The sequence below is a fragment of the Chanodichthys erythropterus genome, chromosome 23 (genome assembly GCF_024489055.1).
Source record: "Chanodichthys erythropterus isolate Z2021 chromosome 23, ASM2448905v1, whole genome shotgun sequence".
Lineage (NCBI taxonomy): Eukaryota > Metazoa > Chordata > Actinopteri > Cypriniformes > Xenocyprididae > Chanodichthys > Chanodichthys erythropterus.
This window is the reverse complement of record NC_090243.1, coordinates 3,770,101-3,788,120: the sequence shown is the minus strand read 5'-3', so window position 1 is coordinate 3,788,120 and position 18,020 is coordinate 3,770,101. Positions and strand designations below refer to the sequence as shown.

The 18,020-nt window shown below is 38.5% G+C and overlaps 1 protein-coding gene across 8 annotated transcripts in view; it reads right to left on the bottom strand.

The window, feature by feature from the left end:
- Positions 1–18,020, bottom strand: part of ncoa2 (nuclear receptor coactivator 2) — a 128,036-nt gene that overhangs the window by 26,001 nt on the left and 84,015 nt on the right. For all 8 annotated transcript variants that reach the window (XM_067378719.1, XM_067378713.1, XM_067378718.1 and 5 more), the window contains 3 exons: positions 17,331–17,471; positions 15,448–15,595; positions 10,196–11,459 (listed from right to left, as the gene is read on the bottom strand). In XM_067378719.1, coding sequence (XP_067234820.1) covers positions 10,196–11,459; positions 15,448–15,595; positions 17,331–17,471 — 1,553 coding nt within the window. The remainder of the gene's footprint in view (positions 1–10,195; positions 11,460–15,447; positions 15,596–17,330; positions 17,472–18,020) is intronic.

The following is an 18,020-nucleotide window of genomic DNA, read 5'->3' as shown; positions in this document are numbered from 1 at the left end:
TTTAGCTTAGATTTTCCATTAGTCTCTGAAATCATATCAGACTACAATATGTTTGTCAAGGTCAAATTTCTGGTGGTTTTTGGATGCACATGAAAATATCTTCTTGTATATAACATTCCCATGCACTTTATCATACATAATGACACTGTTTTACATGCAGACTGTATAGTCACAAGGCTTGGTATCTCAAAGTCTCATGGATTTAGACCTCAGCAGGGAAACGCTGGAGAGTTCGAAGTCTGCCTGCTGAAACACACCCCTCTCCCTCTCACATGTACACACACACAGGGCTGGAATCTAGGACACACTTCACATTGAGTTAAAGGAGGCTAACTGAACACTACTCCATTTGCCATGGTTCGGTTACCATCTTTAAACCCTAGATTGCTTCTCCATCATAGCAAGATCTTGTAAATGCATGCAGGCAAACAGATTCAGCACGGTCTGGAACGCAGCTTGACTTTAAATACATCATCGATTCGACTTAAAATCCTTTCACCTTTTTCATAAGCTTTTAAAAATATTTATTACCTTAGAAATCTAAATGCACACTTGGCTGTAGTGCGCTACAGTTGTGAAGTGTCTATGTTGCATTTGAAATAACTGCTCTAATGCATTCCAACTTTTTTGTTCTGGTTTGAGTTTGACAAACTCCAACTCAACCTGTTGAGATAAAGAAACTTTCTTACAGCAGTGGATTTCAGATAAACAATGTCAGCTTTAAGATTCAGAACTATACTTTTGTTTATCTTGAGCTGTCGTCGTCTATCAGGAAAGACTAAAAAAAATGCATACAACTTTAAGAAATTACACTAAATAAATGCTAAATCAAGTCTCCTGTACACAAGCACTCTACAGTTGGCGATATAAATATTTATGCTGGTTAATATATAGATTTTAGTAGAAGGCTAGCTCTGGAACTTTTCATAAACATGCATTAAAGTCTTTAAGCCACCACAAGGGGGCAGCACATGTGACGTCTCTATAACAATCAGGACAGCATAATACAGATTGATCAATCATTTAGAATATTCCAGAGCAGCTCTACTGCAAGATCTCAGTTAATCATGCATATATATATAAAGCTATGTCCATGTGGTGTTTTTACTATGCTTTAAGACAAACCATGTGCAAATTCATGTCAAAAACATTGCTGAGTATTTTCTCCTTAAATCTACAGTGAAAAAAAGACAGTCTCAAACCAAAGATGTCACAAACTAATTTGGGGCTAATTTGCATATTCATTGATCCGCGTATATTAAATGAGGCAAGGCTGTAAAGTTGCATTCAAACTCTTTCAAGGCATGAAGATTTTTTTTTTTTAAAGGAAAAAAAAAAACATTTAAACATGTCATTTTGGTGATCAAAGATGAGTATTTAGGGATAAAATGATTGTTTACAGTGACTTTAAAAATCTTAGTTTACAAATAAATGACATTAGAGCGGCTCTTTTGTGCAGAATCATTAATATAACCAGGGCAGTGGGCCACAGCAGATTGTTGTTGTAGAGGGCAATTGAGAGGTCAAAGATCACATGCTGTATATTAGTCTGTTGAAAGTTTGCCTGCATGCTGCATCTCTGCAGCCTAATGAAGCCGTCAGTCTCTCCTGCCACTGATTTGCGACTCAGTGTGCAGCGTGGAGGAAAAGCGCTGCACAAACAGGATGTGAGTGGAGAGGAGGAACTGCTTAATGAGGTCACTCTCCTTGTGTAGCGCTCGGAAGCTCTTTTCCCAATCTCTCTCCCTCTCTCTCATCTCATGCATACACACACACACACACACATATGAACACACACTTGTGTGAGCACCACCTGTCCCTGGCTGCCCTCTTGAATCAAACCTGCTGCTGATTATTCACTGTCCGTGCATCTCACAGGCAGCTTGTTTCAGCCATCTCTTACTTCCTCTTTCCAATTATCACTCTCTGGTCTCTCTCCTGTGTATCATCTGTGTGCACTTGCTCAGTCCAGACAGGAAGGTGCCTGTGCATTAGCATGGATTCTTTATATCGCATTGAGCTGCACCTCCACGGATCACTTGCTCGCCAGTGGGAGCGCTGACGTCAGCGTGATGTTGAGCCAATAGAGGAAAAGCTCCCTGTGTGGAGATCTATGAGACCTGTGTTTCTCATCAGCTACCAGAGCACTTACAGTAAAACAATCTGACATATTCCACTATAATTTACACTTTGTGATGGTTATTTTGGATGTGGGTAGACATGCCCGTGAACTTAAATTGCATATGAATGTATAAGGGAAAGAAAGTGTATATTTAGAGATTCTGTGACTGGCCATAATTTATTTATTTTTGAAAGAAGTTAACCATTTTAAATCTTTTTTTCCCCTTCACTTTACCAGTCTTAAGGCATGACAAATAAACTTTACACATTATTTTAAAATAAGTCTCTTACGCTCAACAAAGCTGCATTTATTTCATCAAAAATACAGTAAAACTAAATAATAACGCAATAATATTTCACAATATTAAAGTAACTGATTTCTATTTGAATATATTTTAAAATGTATCATCAGAAATCATTCTAATATGCTGATTTGGAGCTCATGAACAATTTCTTATTATTATCATCAATGCTGAAAACAGTTGTGCTGCTTAATATTTTTGTAATATTTTGTGTAATATTTTATCAGGATTCGATGAATAGAACGTTCAGAAGAACATAATTTATTTGAAATAGAAACCTTAAATGTCACTTTTGATCAACTGATTAAGTCCCGATTAAGTCCTTGCTGAATTATATATATATATATATATATACACACACAGGCCCCAAGCATTTGATAGGCAATTATGTATATTAAATTATTTTATTTTTGTATAATCGATTTGGTGTTTATATATATATATATATATATATAAATATATATACACACACAACCGTTCAAAAGTTTGGGATCGGTAAGATTTTTAATGTCTTTAAAAAAAGTTTCGTCTGCTCACCAAGGCTACATTTATTTAATTAAAAATACAAAAAATTCTGTAATATTGTGAAATATTATTACAATTTAAAATAACTGTTTTCTATTTGAAAATACTTGAAAATGTAATTTTGGCAATGCTGAATTTTCAGCATCATTACTCCAGTCTTCAGTGTCACATGATCCTTCAGAAATCATTTTAATATGATGATTTGCTGCTCAAGAAATTGTACACAATATTTGTGTACATAATTTTTTTTCAGGATTCTTTGATGAATAGAAAGTTCAAAAGAACAGCATTTATTTGAAATATAATCTTTTGTTGCATTTTAAATGTCTTTACTGTCACTTTTGATCAATTTAATGCATCTTTGCTGAAAAAAATTGATTTCTTTAAAATTCTTCTCAAAAAAAAAAAAAAAAAAATAATAATTCTTACTGACCCCAAACTTTTGAACGGTAGTGTATAATGCTACAGAAGCTTTGTATTTCAGATAAATGCTGTTCTTTTGAACTTTCTATTCATCAAGGAATCCTGAAAAAAAAGTATACAACTGTTTTCAACACTGATGATAATAATAAATGTTTCTTGAGCAGCAAATCATCATATTAAAATGATTTCTGAAGGATCATGTGACACTGAAGACTGATGCTGAAAAATGATGCTGAAAATTAGCTTTTCCAACACAGAAATAAATTACATTTTATATTATATTCCAATAGAAGACAGTTATTTTAAATTGTAATAATATTTCACAATATTACTGTTTTTACTGTATTTTTAATTAAATAAATGCTATCTTGGTGAGCAGACAAAACTTCTTTTAAAAATATAAAAAATCTTACCAATCCCAAACTTTTGAACGGTAGTGTATATGACTAAAATAAATGTAAATAAATAAACCTTATGTTGAAAGACATTTTAGGACATTTTATGCAAATTCCTGAAAGTTACAGAAAAATTCAACCATCAACACTTTTCAGGCCAAAGACTCTTAGTGAATAAAAAGACAAATCATTGCAAAACTAGAGACCTCAACGCTGGTTTGATGGGACAAGTGGCTGTTAGTTGTGTAGACAGGATCAGGACCGCAGGGGTAAGAGGGGTTACAGGGTTAATTGGCACACAGTGGAACCACCAATGAAGCGTCAGTGTCAGGGTAGGGACAGCTGTCTGCACCGCGTGTGTGTGTGCAACCGAGGAATGGTATAAGGGTGCCGATTAGAGCTCTGCGAGGGGTTGGGAAGGACAGAGGAGTGACACCCTATCCTGAGTCACACTTCCTGCTGCAGAGACACACATGCACCTCAGCAAGCGCATCAGACTGTAACACACATACAAAGCACATCTACAGAAGCTCACTGAGGGAAAGACAAACCCTTGCAGCCACTAATGAAAAAAACTAAAATCCTTCTCTGTACATGAGTACGTAGAGAGACAGAAGCACAAAAAAAACCCCCCCCAAAAAAACAGCGCTGTTCCTAGAGAGTTACTTTGCTGTCTGCTTCTGCATGCTAACTAAAAGGGAACCTCATAATTTAATTATTTGGAACGCTGTAACAAAATAGTGCTCACTTTAATCTTTCCTATACTGTATATATCTATAATTAACACATCTTTTACCTCTATCTGTCATCTTGCATGATAACTGGATTAAACATAACAAGATCAGGAATCAACAATGTAGTACACAATAGGCAGCATGCTGTGTAGCATGTAGCTGAACATAGCCTTTAATGGAGCTCACAGCAATGCATTATGGGATTGCTTTCTCCATGAAGTATGCATGAGATGCAAATCTGGCCAAAATGGGCCGTCTTAGAAGGCAGCATGATGTTGCTGCCTACCTTTAAGATCAGCGTTTGCATCCTAACTGTGCTTATAATGCTGTAAATTGCTGTTTGGCTAAGCAGCTGTTTTAAAACAGAGCTAGAGAGAAGCAAACTAGGACATACAGGATGTAAGAGAGACAGAGATTGAATGATCAATAGGGTGAGTGAGAGAGAAAGAGGGATTGATACATCAGTGAACAGCCGCAGCTGCCTGGATGACAGCAATATGTGCATCTGGGTCATTTCTACCTTCTGCCTTAAATACTACTTTATTGAAAGCCACCCTGTCCAGAGCCATCAAAAGCCTTTAATTGCACGCTGCCCGTGAAAGATTCAGGAGTGGCCGCGCTCTACACACGCTGACAATGAAACTCCTTGAGCCTTGCTCTCTGCCACCATGACCTTTCATACAGATCCCTGGTTCTCTTCAGTGTCAGCTGTACCGCTATCACACCAGCCTGCTGCTCATCTCATCACAGAAGAGAGAGAGAGAGAGAGAGAGAGAGAGAGAGATAAGTGGTGAGAGGTCACTGGTTCTGTTCCAAACCCTAGTGATCCACCTCACTAAATGCATTTACATGCACATCCTTAACCTGATAAAGCTTAATGAGCCGACAATGCATGTGGTCATGTAAATGCGTTAACCCTTTTTCTTTTTTAGTGCAAGGTCATAAATCGCTTAAGCATAAAACGATCGACACAGCTAGATTTTTGCCCCTCAGTCTGATTTCGCCCGCACATTAGCTCTAGTATCGTCAGCTTATTGAAGTGCACATGTGTGATATAAAACAGGAAAGCGTCCTAACTGTGGATTTAAGTGCACCCTTCAAACTTTTTCTTGACTCACAAAATTAAAAAAAACAATTGTTATCTCTGCAGCAGAAGTGATACAGTAAAAATACTGTTTATTTATTAAACATCTCACATAACGTATGGAATACTCAGTGTCAGATACACAAATGATCTGGGGCCGTATTCACAAAACATCTTAAGGCTAAAAGTAGCTCCTAACTTGCCGATTTAGGAGAAACTCTTAAAAAATAATGGGCGTGTCAGTCCTAATTTTAGGAGTCCTACATTTTTGCTTTAAGAGTATTTCACAAAGCATTTTAGTGCTAAAACTAGCTCCTAAGTCTGTAAAACTTAGTAGTCAAGAGGAGTCACCAAGTCACTAAGACCAAATCACAAACAGTCCTAATCCACCCAAAGACACTGTAGCCTACACCACTGAGGCAATAGCGATAGAGCCTTGGGTGCTGAACCTTTTCTTCATAAATGCGATACATTTTGATTTATAGATTTGAATCTATGATGAGACGCCAAAAAAAAAAATCTTTAACAAATAAATAAATATTGTCTGATTACCTGTGGCAAAGGTTTCACACTTACAAATGATTGAATAGATTAAAAAATATATACATAATAAGCGTTTTTGGTCTGCTGTCCAAGGGGATGGAGGGGTCCGAGCTTGGAATTTAGCCCAAACCCAAAGTTATCCCCACCTGAGAGTGAGGGACGGGGTGGCGGAGGGATGCAGAAAACAGACAAAGTAACTATAGGCGAGTCGGCTCTCATCTGTGTATATATTCCTCCTCTCAGGCTGATTAGAAAGATTGTTTGAATGTGTTTCTCCCAAACTTTGTTTATAAAATGTAATTTGTCGCTTGAATTCTGCATTGTCTTGAGATGAAGAAATCCAAGAGGTGGTCCACAACTAGTTTAGTTAGTGACACTTAGCCTACATTTTAAAACCTTTATGCAACAATATGGCAACATTTTATTTTGACTTTGGCAACATTTTTATTAAAAAATATTTATTTGAATAGGACAACATTTGTATTTTAAAACCATTATTTTAATATGGAAACATGACATCATTCTACAATATTTCTATGATTAAATCGCTGACTTCAGCCAATCACTGTGTGTTTACTCCATAGCAACGAGGTCAACCCCGCCCTTACTCTTAGCTTAAAGGTGGTAAAGAGGATGTTTTGTTTTATACATTTTTGCAATATTACTAAGTGATAAAAGACTATTTATTAGGTGCACTGAAAGGAATAATATTAATATACATCATCTGTGCACGAGGTAGGGCCTTAAAAACATCAGCTAATCGTTTACGCGATCATCGCGTGAACGATTGGCCCTCTGGCTTGTCAATCACTGCCGTGACGTTCCTTGTGAGAGACGCGTGGCTGCGCGCTCCAGTAACTTTCCACACTCCACAGACGCCGCATGCAGTGTTTTTGTCAGGAGTAACAACTGCAGATTATGAGTTACCTGCGGTGAGTCCGACATAATGAATCCACTAAGTGTGTGCGCCACGCGCGGCTTAACGATTGTAAGGTCGATTATGAATGTAAATTGATACTTATGACTGATCGCGCTTAAATGCGTCCAGTCAGAGCCAATTGCTTTTAGTCTGCGATTACAGTCGGTGTTCAAATTCCATGTGAAAGTATATAAATCTGCTTCAGGAGCAGGAAACTATCGCTGTATGTTGAGCAGCACAGTCAGAGCGTTTTAGCTAGTCGTAAAATGTGTGCCCGGCTTAATAACACAGCGAATGCCGGTGGTAAACAAACACTCGTGCACGAGTTTTGGGAGGCGTTCACTTGAAATGAGCTGTGAAGGAGGGGGATTGTTCTTCCGCATGCGCTCATTTCAAAAACTCAGTCGACGAAAACATCCTCTGTACCACCTTTAAGACTTGGGTCTATTCCTTAGTAAAAGTTTGTCTCAGCAGCTTTGTGAATAGGTTTTAAGAGAAAACTCTTAGCTAAGAACTTTTACTGCTATTTAGGAGTACTCTTAGTGGTAAGATAAAATGTTTTGTGAATACGACCAAAGCATCAAACATCTTTCCCAATATTAGGAGCATTTATTAACATCTTGTCCAACAAAAGACAACATTTAATAACATGTTCTTACTTCAAATTCACTTCATAACAACAGCTGAGCATCCTTCTGAGAGATGATGTGGCTTCTTACACAGAATAAGGCAGTCATGTGTTTATTAGTCATGTTTAATCAATCAAAGCATTTCAATCTTCTGTATATCTATCACAGAGCTGTATAACTCTGACAAGCTGCGCATAAAATAATCACAGGCTTTGCCAAATTGCATGCGATTAAATTGCGATGAATTGTGCAGCTCTATTTAAAACTTTATACAGTAAAATAACGAGCTTCCGATGTGATACGCATTCGACTTGCATCTAAAAACCATTAACTTCTGCAACGTAGCACACAATGAGATGACGTACTACGCTATGTCCTATGTTATAATGAGTAGTACGTCATGTCATCGAGTACTACTTTATAAAGTTTTAAATAAGGACATTGGTCTTACACAAATGCTTCGATTCGCTTCAGAAGGCCTTTAACCCCCCCGGACCCGAATGGAGTACGTTTATGGTGGATGGATGCACTTTTTTGGGCTTCAAAATCTCATCCTCCAATCATTCCCATTATAAAACTTTGAAGAGCCAGGATATCTTTAATATAACTCTGATTGTGTTTGGCTGAAAGAAGAACATCATATACACCTAGGATGGCTTGAGGGTGGGGTAATTTTAATTTTTGGGTGAACTATCCCTTTAAGAATGTTCCGTGAATATGGTAAATTGGGAGTTAGGTGTCTTGCTCAAGGGCACCTGCGTCATTTCATTCCAGAACTGAGACTCAAACTCGCAACCTTCAGGTTACCAGTCTGACTCTCTAACCATTAGGCCATGACCGCCCCCTAAAAACAAAGTGTCTAACAATTCTGCTGTCTACTGTCGAGAACATGCTTGTGATGCCTAAAAATGCTATGTAGGTAGGCAGCTCACTTTCTGCCTCTCCTCTCCATTTCATCCTCTTTTCTCCCGCATCCTCACTAATTCAGTTTTTTCCCTTAGTCTTCCGTTTCTTTCTGCTCATCCGTGCTCAAGCATCTCCTCCATCACTCTTCCTGTCCCGCTGTGGCCTCCCTGCTCTGTAAATCACTGTACTTCATGTTCTCAATGGCGCTGTCGTGGAGACCGTGAGGTCAGAGGTTCCTCTCTGGCGGAACTCTGGGTCTTTTCCTGGTAACCGAGGGGCGGTGAGGTCATTCTGCTAACAGGCTAACAGCAGCAGCTTCCCGAGACCGCTGCTTTGATTTGACAACTATGACTCAATTTGTGGCTCAATCAACAGCTTTTAAAAGAGGCCCGGGAGGCCCAATGAACACAAACACACACATACAGGATAATCTCTCTATTCTGTTGTCGGGCCCCACACACTTCTCTAACTTTACCGCCGCTGTGCCAGGCCTGATTGGTGCCCGGTGCCAGCTCTGTAGGGCATGTGCCAACCGCTGTGCCAGATGAGATGCACTGAGCACCACTGAGACGCCTTTTTTTCCAAATGTCACCGAGCTGCTTCTGAGAAAGTCCTGCCAGTTTCCCACAGAATCGACTTCCTGTGATAGAGCTCTCACTTTCCCTTTCTCTCTCTCTCTTTCTCTCTCTCCAGCTGGCTGAGTCATTTATATCCCTGCTGTTACCATACTGCCTCGATCTGGGGCTTCATTGGCCGGTTTATAAATCTGTTGTTTGCTCTACTTTCACACCCAAATAGAGAGGAATACAAAAAGAAATACAGAGGAAAGGAAAGGATGCATACACTCTTACAATATGGAAACAAACTGAAAGGGAGGTGATAAGAGCATTTAAATATGTTGGTATCAGTTGTCATATTGGTTACATCTGCTTGAGAATTCACCACGCTGGCTGACGACCTTTCCGACATGCAATACCTTTCACATCTAACCAAAACAACCATTACCCACATTCACTGATGATGAATCTTTCCTTCATTTCACCAAGGTGACAATCCATTGCAATCCATCATATCTTTTAAAATTTCAAATTCAAAACCAGCAGAAGTGATTCAGAGGGTGGTTTTGCATATAGTACTATAGTACTTTCTGTTCTGTTAAACTCTATTGACAGCATGCTATCAGTTAGCACAGAAAACAATTTGAACTTGTACATGCCAACAAATAATGCATTTACAGTTATGTGAATTATGACTATAATCACCTTTTTGAGGTTAGTGGATTTTGAAAGCCAAAAAAATTCCACTAGAAAAAAAAAAAATCCACAGCTTCTAAAAAATACAAAAAATTCCACTTCTTCTCACAAAGGAGAACCCTCCAAAATAATATATATATATATATATATATATATATATATATATTAATAAAAATATTTATATTTATATACAAAAACATATATTTATTTGGTCTCTAATCTAATAGCACTAGGACTGCCACTGGTAAAATAAAATAAAATAATAAAAAAAAAATAAAATAAAATAGTTCAAATGATTTTCTGTGGTAATAAAGAATTTAACTACATTAAATAATCCTTTAAAGTTGGTGATATCACTTACCGGATCCACACGGTCATAGCCACCATCGGTTTTCTCCGTCTTAATTCCCGGCATCTTACCGCCCTCCACCTTTATCTCTCCAGGTTCCATCTTGATGTCTTTACCCTTGAGAACATTATCATCTTTATCCAGTAGGTAGCGCAGCAGGGCGTTGTCCTTCTTCTTGGGGCTGACGGGCTCTTGTTTAATGGCCAATTCAGCCACACCGGCCGTCCCACCTGCAGAATCCTGACACAGCTCCTTCCCCGTGGCCTCGGCCGTGAGTTTGGCCAGGTCGACAGGCGACGAGCTGTTCTGGAGAAGTCTGTGAAGGATTTTATGCTTCTCCTTCAAGGAGGTAGCATGTGACCCGACTCCAGTTTGAGAGCCTAGGCCACCATTTCCCTGGGCCCCGTTGGGATCCTTACACCCGGGCTCTCCGCCACCCATTGGAGGGGGTGAGGTGGACTCGATAGGGTCAGTTTTAGTGGTGAGGAGCTGCAGGAGTTTAGTATGGCCTTTGTTGTCACGTAGCCGGTTCTGTGGGTCACTGCCATCCTGGTTGTTAAACTGGCTGAGGTTACCCTTTTCATCTCTTTGCTGTTCGATGCCATCGTCCTGCCCGCTGTTGCCCTGCTCTGATTGGTTCTGCTCTCCGAATGACTCTGAGGCTCCCATTTTAGTCAGCAGGTGAAGATTGACGCCCACACCAGCTGGCGACCCTAACTTCCTGTCGGGCGAGCCCAACGATTGGCCGTGGCTCACGCCGTGGCACTCGCTAAGCGCCTGTAGGGCATTAAGAGAACTGCTTGTGTATCCATGGTTGCCGCCTGCTCCCCCATTGCCACCTGTACTGCTACTGCACATGCTCGCAGGTGAATGGAGGCTGCCTGCTGGGGAGAACTGCGGAGGGGGCAGGCGTGGAGATCCTGCCACTCCGGGACTTGCTCGGTGGCGTGGAGACAGCATGCCCGGACTCCCCTGAGACGGGCTGCTTAACTTCAGTGGATAGCCACTGCCCTGAGGGGTGGCCGCCTGCATGGTTGCCGAATGGTTCATGGTCCCTGGGCAGCCGAAACGGTGGCCCTGTACAGGGCCAATGGCGCCAGGCTCCTTCTGACCACCAGGGGAGGGGAAAGTGGATGTGTTGCTGCTGACTGTGGCATCCTGCCCCTGGGGGGCGCCGGAGGAACCAGCTGGATTGGGAGAGCTCATGGGGTTCATGGGTTTGCCCATAGCCTGAGCATTTCCAAGATCGGGGGTCATGCCACAGACGGACTGCTCCCTAAGACAGAAAAAAAAAAAAAATAGCACAAACATAATTATGAACAAAGATTGATGCATTATGAACATAAAATTCATAAATAGTGGTACTTGCTACCATAAGAATAATGTCATCTCAGTGTGTCTATTGTTACTGAAAACTAAAACTATTAAAATAGTTTTCAGTAATTGAAATAAAGCTGAAATACAATATTAGATAAAAAAAACAAACTTAAACTTAATAAGAAATGTCTTTGCAACTAACTGAAATAAAATAAGTTTCAGCCAAAATACTAAAATCACTCAAATTTAAATAAAAATAAAAGCTAAACAGAAATATTAAATATTAAAGCAAAAACTAATACTTGAATTATAATAATTTTATATAAATTACTTGCGCCTTAGAGTGCGCAGACGAAATGCGCTAAAGTTATCTTGCTTTCGGAGGGGGATACTTGGTTGGGAACAGTTCTGGAAGGTAATTATACTGAACCACTTTGAAAACTTTGCTCAGAAATTTCAGAATGACCAAAACTGCATTTCAGATGCTGTGCAACGAGATTGGTCTGCTGGTTGGTCCAGTTATGAAGTCATATTGCAAACTCATGTCTTTTTTGATGCGCATTGAAGAATTTATTCAGTAAATGTGTTTCCATCGTAGTTTATGCCCATGTTTCTTCTTCAATTGAGTGCATACATTTTTTATGCACATTTTTAGAATTTATGCGCATCTTGGCGTTTCCATCCAGCGTTTTTTAAATGCGATATTCCAAAATGCGCAAAAAATAGGTGGATGGAAACATAGCTAATGGCTAAAAGTGTCCCCGTTAACCCGAGTTCACCCCTATAAAAATAATATTAAATGAACACTGCTGAAAGTTAGACATTTGAATAAACCAATAAATGCACACACACAAAAACAATCCCTTGGCATCATCGTGGTAACTTTATTACACATTTTTTTGCAAAATTATAGTTTAATTATTGTAAAAAGAAAGAGACAGATAAAAGGAGAGAAGGAAAAAAAGTGAGTGGAAAAATTGAATAAAAGCAAAAACAGAAAACAATGCCTCATTAGTTCAGGCAGGGCATGCCAGTCTCACCGGGTTGGCACGTGCTGTTGACAATGGTGTTTTAATTGCGATCCAAGGAATTAATATTGATTTCCAAGTAAATGCTACTGAAAGTATTTCATTACATTAATCCAGTGCAGTCATTTGTTAAATTAATCTCATAGACAGGAAGCAGTTCTTATAGCGCTCGAACAAGGAATCCAAGAAAAGAGCTTAAGCGGAATTTCAGGAATGGCTTAATTAACTAAAGTATGTTTCAGCAGAGAAGGTTAAAAGAGGGGAATGAATTGTTATCAAAGAAAAACAGCAGTGCTCATCCCTCAAAACAAGCCACGGGACAGAGAAAACGAGCGGCTGTGCTGTCGCATCCCCCTCTAATGTAAAAATCACCTCAGGGTATAAAGCTTTTAGCAAGCTACATACTAAAAACTCACTCAGAGCTGATAAACGCATAGAGATGCTTCTGTTCGGAGCGTGCAGCATGAATCAATGGCCAAGCTATACTGTGTGTTATTGTGCTAAAGATGCTGTGCTTTAAGACAACCCCCCCACCCCCGACTGTGAGCTCACTCTGGGTTTAATGTTTATCTGTGCTCGACACTCCAGACTAACACTGCTGCTATTGTCTCAGAAAGCAAACCGGTGTTCCTCCCTCACATGCTGAGAGAGAGATAGAAACTCTGCAGCTAACATATGAAACTGTGTTCACAACTGCCTGCTGCGGATCCAAGCTTTACTAATCCATAAACTCCAATTGATTTGATTCTATGTGAAATGGCAATCTCTGACTTTACCCAATAATGCTCTAGGAAAAATCTTTTTTTTCTTTTTTTTTTCCTGGTATTAAGGTTCAAAAAGGATGTAAAGCATAATAAAAGCGTCCCATACAAATTGTGAGTATTGTTATACGTTTCTGAAGTCATCTAATAGCTTTGTGTGAGAAAATGTAGTAGGTATTCACTGATAACATTCCCCTCCAGTCATCTATTAACTGCTGTGACTGAATCAGTGAGTCTGTGAGATGATATTTGAGAACCAGATCAGTTCATGAACAAGTCATTCAGTGATCATTTATGAACTGGACCAATGATTCACTGAAAAGAAGAATTCAAAAGAATGAATCGTTCATTAGCGAAGTTTCCATCCAGTTTTTGCGATGTTTTGTTATCGACAAAGCAAATATGCGCAAAACAAATATTTGTGAAATTTGCTGTCTCAAGGCTGTTTCCATCCAGTTGGCCTTTTACCTATAAAATGGTGTGCGTGATGACATTATCCCTTAAAAAAAAAAAAAAGTTTTGTTATATCGTTAAAAAAATTGAGCCATACATAATTGTGTGTAAATTCGTATCTTTTGCATTCAAAATATTTGTAAAATGTAAAAAGTAATGAGACATCTGAAATTCGCCAATAGCGCTTATTTTTACATATAATGTTGTTAAATAACAATATAAGACGACGATGGTGAAGTGGAACAGCTCGTCTGACAGGACTTTACTGCCTTTATTTGGTGAAGCACAGGTTTGGATACAGAGCCGCTCATTCGTCCTGTATGCAAAGATTTTTAGGGTCCATAAATAGACTGGTACAGTCAATTTTTAACGCCTTGAACATGCAGTTAAAGGTGATAAAGAGGATCTTTTCGTCGACTGAGAAACCAAAGACTGTTAGTGAGTTTTTGAAATGAGCGCATGCGTAAGAACAACCCCCCTCCTTCACAGCTCATTTCGAGGGAACGCCTCCCAAAACTCGTGCACGAGTATTGAAACCGATTGGAACACGAGTGTTTACCACCGGCATTCGCTGTGTCGTGTTAGTGGATTCATTATGTCGGACTCACCGCAGGTAACTCATAATCTGCAGTTGTTACTCCTGTCTCCTGACAAAAACATCACATGCAGCGCATGTGGAGTGTGGAAAGTTACTGGAGCGCGCAGCCGCGCTCGTCTCTCACAAGGAACGTCATGGCAGTGATTGACAAGCCAAAGGGCCAATCGTTTACGTGATGATCGCGTAAACGATTAAAACCCGGAACACGGACGATGCATGACATGTATAGGCTATTTCTGTCATGTGACACCACATTAATTTGCGTTAAAGCCAAACCAATTCCAAATAAATTTTTGCGTCATTTTAAGTATTGACCTAGAATTTATGCGCTAAATACAAACAGAAAAAGATTGTGTCAACATCTGAGAAATTTTATAGACAAATGGCTTTTACATCAGCTATATTGCTAAACATTTTGAAGCGTTAAACCTTTTTTCGCAAAACAAACCTTGGATGGAAACCTGGAAATCCAATGAGTTTTACCCTGAATTTGGCCTGTTCCTCACTCAAACCTATTGTACAGCTTCAGAAGACTTGGAATATACAGGAGTAAGTCATATAGACTTATCTGTTAATTTTAAAACCTGAAAGCTCCCTACGAGTTGTGACTACATGGAAAATCTTCTTTGTCATACTGGTTTGGAACGACGTGATTTTCCTTTTTGGGTGAACTGTCCCTTTAAGCTTGGAGTCGTTTGTATTCATTTACTCCATATTTAACTAAATCAGCAATCAAATTCGGAGGAATTATCAAGGGTGAAAAAAACTTGTTTGCCAACGTGGGAGCTGTGGGAGTCGTGTTATTCTTGGTTCTGATGGAATGTTTAGAGACCAGCATCGGCCTCTGGGAAAACATGCTTGGATGTTCTCACATGACAGTGAGATTTCAGTATATGGTCATTAACTGGGCTTGTCAGAACTAGAAAGTGTGCGTTATCAACCGACTGCTCACACATGGAGCCGAACCAAACAGGAATCGGTGAGGAGAGGGTCAAAAATGACAAACACATAGACATGTTGGTAGTTTATAAAATACACAATTGCAATTATATTAAAAACACATATTTAGACGTAAACAGAGACAAAACAATTCAGGGTAGTGGGTACCTCTGTAAGATGTGCAGGGACATGTAGAGCTGTGGCTCGTTGGTAGCAGGTGAGCGAACCAGTTTGCTCTTGGTGTGAGCTGAGACGATGGTCCCGTCGGACAGGGAAAACCGGTAGATGGGACTGAATGCCTGCCCATGCCTTATCACTGCAAAACAACACACCCACATGATCAAAACATTCATTTTAAGAAATACATAGGTAAATGCATATTGAGGAAAATTGAATTAACATCCAAATTGTATGCAAAAGATTAATAAGGTTTTAGCGTCACATTCGCATTCAGTCATTTCTTCAAACATGTCTTGACAAGATAATAGTCGCTATCACGCATAAACCCATAATAATTCCTGTAAAATTGACAGATTAACTTCCAGTAAAGGTACCACATGCATTACTCACATGTTTTATACACATCGTTCACACACCACAACCAAAATACTGTTCTCAACTCTGATGTTCTTTGCGGTAAATGTTTTTCACATGATTGCTACAGTATCCTTATGACAGTAGTCATGATTGATCTTGATATTTATGCATATTTATGCAAATCATGTTTAACAGTGGAATTTGTGGTGAGAAACTACATAACCCATGATGCAGCACAGAAAATTCACCAGTCAGTCACATGAGAAAATCATGCCAAAAGAGCTTGTTAGCTCCGCCCACTGTCATGAAGCACTGCAAATTATGTAATTGAGTCGGCCTCCCTAAGCTCTCAAAATTCTTAAATATAAATAATATAATATATATATATAATATATATAATATAGATTATATATATATAATATAGATTATATATATATATATATATATATATATATATATATATATATATATATATATATATATATATATATATATATATATATATATATATATATATATATATATATAGCAACACATTTATAATATATTTTTTTATATAAATATAATCAAAAACTTTAATTGAACAGCTTTATATTTCACCATCAATTTTAATTTGATTATGTCATTCACAATGCTTCATGGGATTGTAGTTTTTTCCCCCTCAATAAAGCCATTAAAGGGTTAGTTCACCCAAAAATTAAAATTCTATCATTAAATACTCAAATTAAGATATTTTTGATCAAATCCGATGGCTCAGTGAGGCCTCTATTGACAGCAAGATAATTAAAACTTTCAGATGCCCAGAAAGCTAAAATACTTTTTGTGCGCTAAAAAACAAAATAACGACTTTATTCAACAATATCTAGTGATGGATGATTTCAAAACACTGCTTCATGAAGCTTCAAAGCTTTACGAATCTTTTGTTTCGAATCAGTGGTTCGGAGCGTGTATCAAACTGCCAAAGAAACGCCCCCCAGTGGTGAACCACTGAAATTTCAAAACACTCATGACGTAACAAAGCCTCGTTTACTGAAATCACGTGACTTTGGCAGTTTGATACACGCTCCGAACCACTGATTCGAAACAAAAGATTCATAAAGCTTTGTCGATTCATAACATTAAGGTTGAACCACTGTAGTCACATGAACTGTTTTAAATTTGTCAGATCTGAAGACGAATGAAGGTCTTAAGGGTGTGGAACGACATGAGGGTGAATAATTAATGAAAGAATTTTCATTTTTGGGTGAACTAACCCTTTAAGTACAGTCTTCTACCTTCATCTTTTTATTTGATTTTCAAATGGTTGGTGTGGTTCATGGCTTATAAAACTTTAACAAAGACTTTTTTAAAATCCCTATGGGAAAAATGAATAGAAAAAAAATACTTCTGGAACCAACGCAGCTGAAAGTGGGCAGGCACTAAAACACTCTAGCCTACTTTCACACATGAAAGCCAATATGACAACATTTCTTACCATGACATAGTGTTAAGTCAGTTAATTAAGTGATCAGTACCTTCTTGCTGATGCCGCTTGGCAAATGACATATCTCCATCGTTCTGGAGGTGAAATCGCTGAATGCATCTTCGCACCAAGTCTTCCCAGCCTGGCTTCATAGACGCTCGTAACAGACTGGTGTCCAGTGAGGTGATCTTACCTACAAACACACAGTACAACAAAATGCAATGTAGTTTGGTGTTGTCTTTTCAAAATGTTAAAGCTTAAAATTTCTTAAATAATGTTTAAGCACAGCTAAGGCAGATCTGCAAAGCAAACTTTAAATGTATGTACTGAGAGTATGTTAAGTGGTTCGAGCTGAATTAACTGCAGATGTTTAATACTTAGTGTTATGGAGCATGCTTGGGGAATATCAAATATTGGATTTATTTTTTAAGAACTGAGACCAAAAAAAAAAAAAAAACACATGACAATGTATGACAGACACATCTCAGCTTTGTAATCACTCTGAATTACAATAAATAGCAAACTGGGAGTTTCCATTAACTAGCCACATCAGAATGTGACAACAGGTGTGGTTGGTGTGTCAGTAAAAACTCTTCCCATTGTGTGATCTCACTGTCCAGATGCACATAGTATGTTTAGCATACTCAAATTCAGAACTCACTTGCATTGTGGTACACCATATATATATATATATATATATATATATATATATATATATATATATATATATATATATATATAT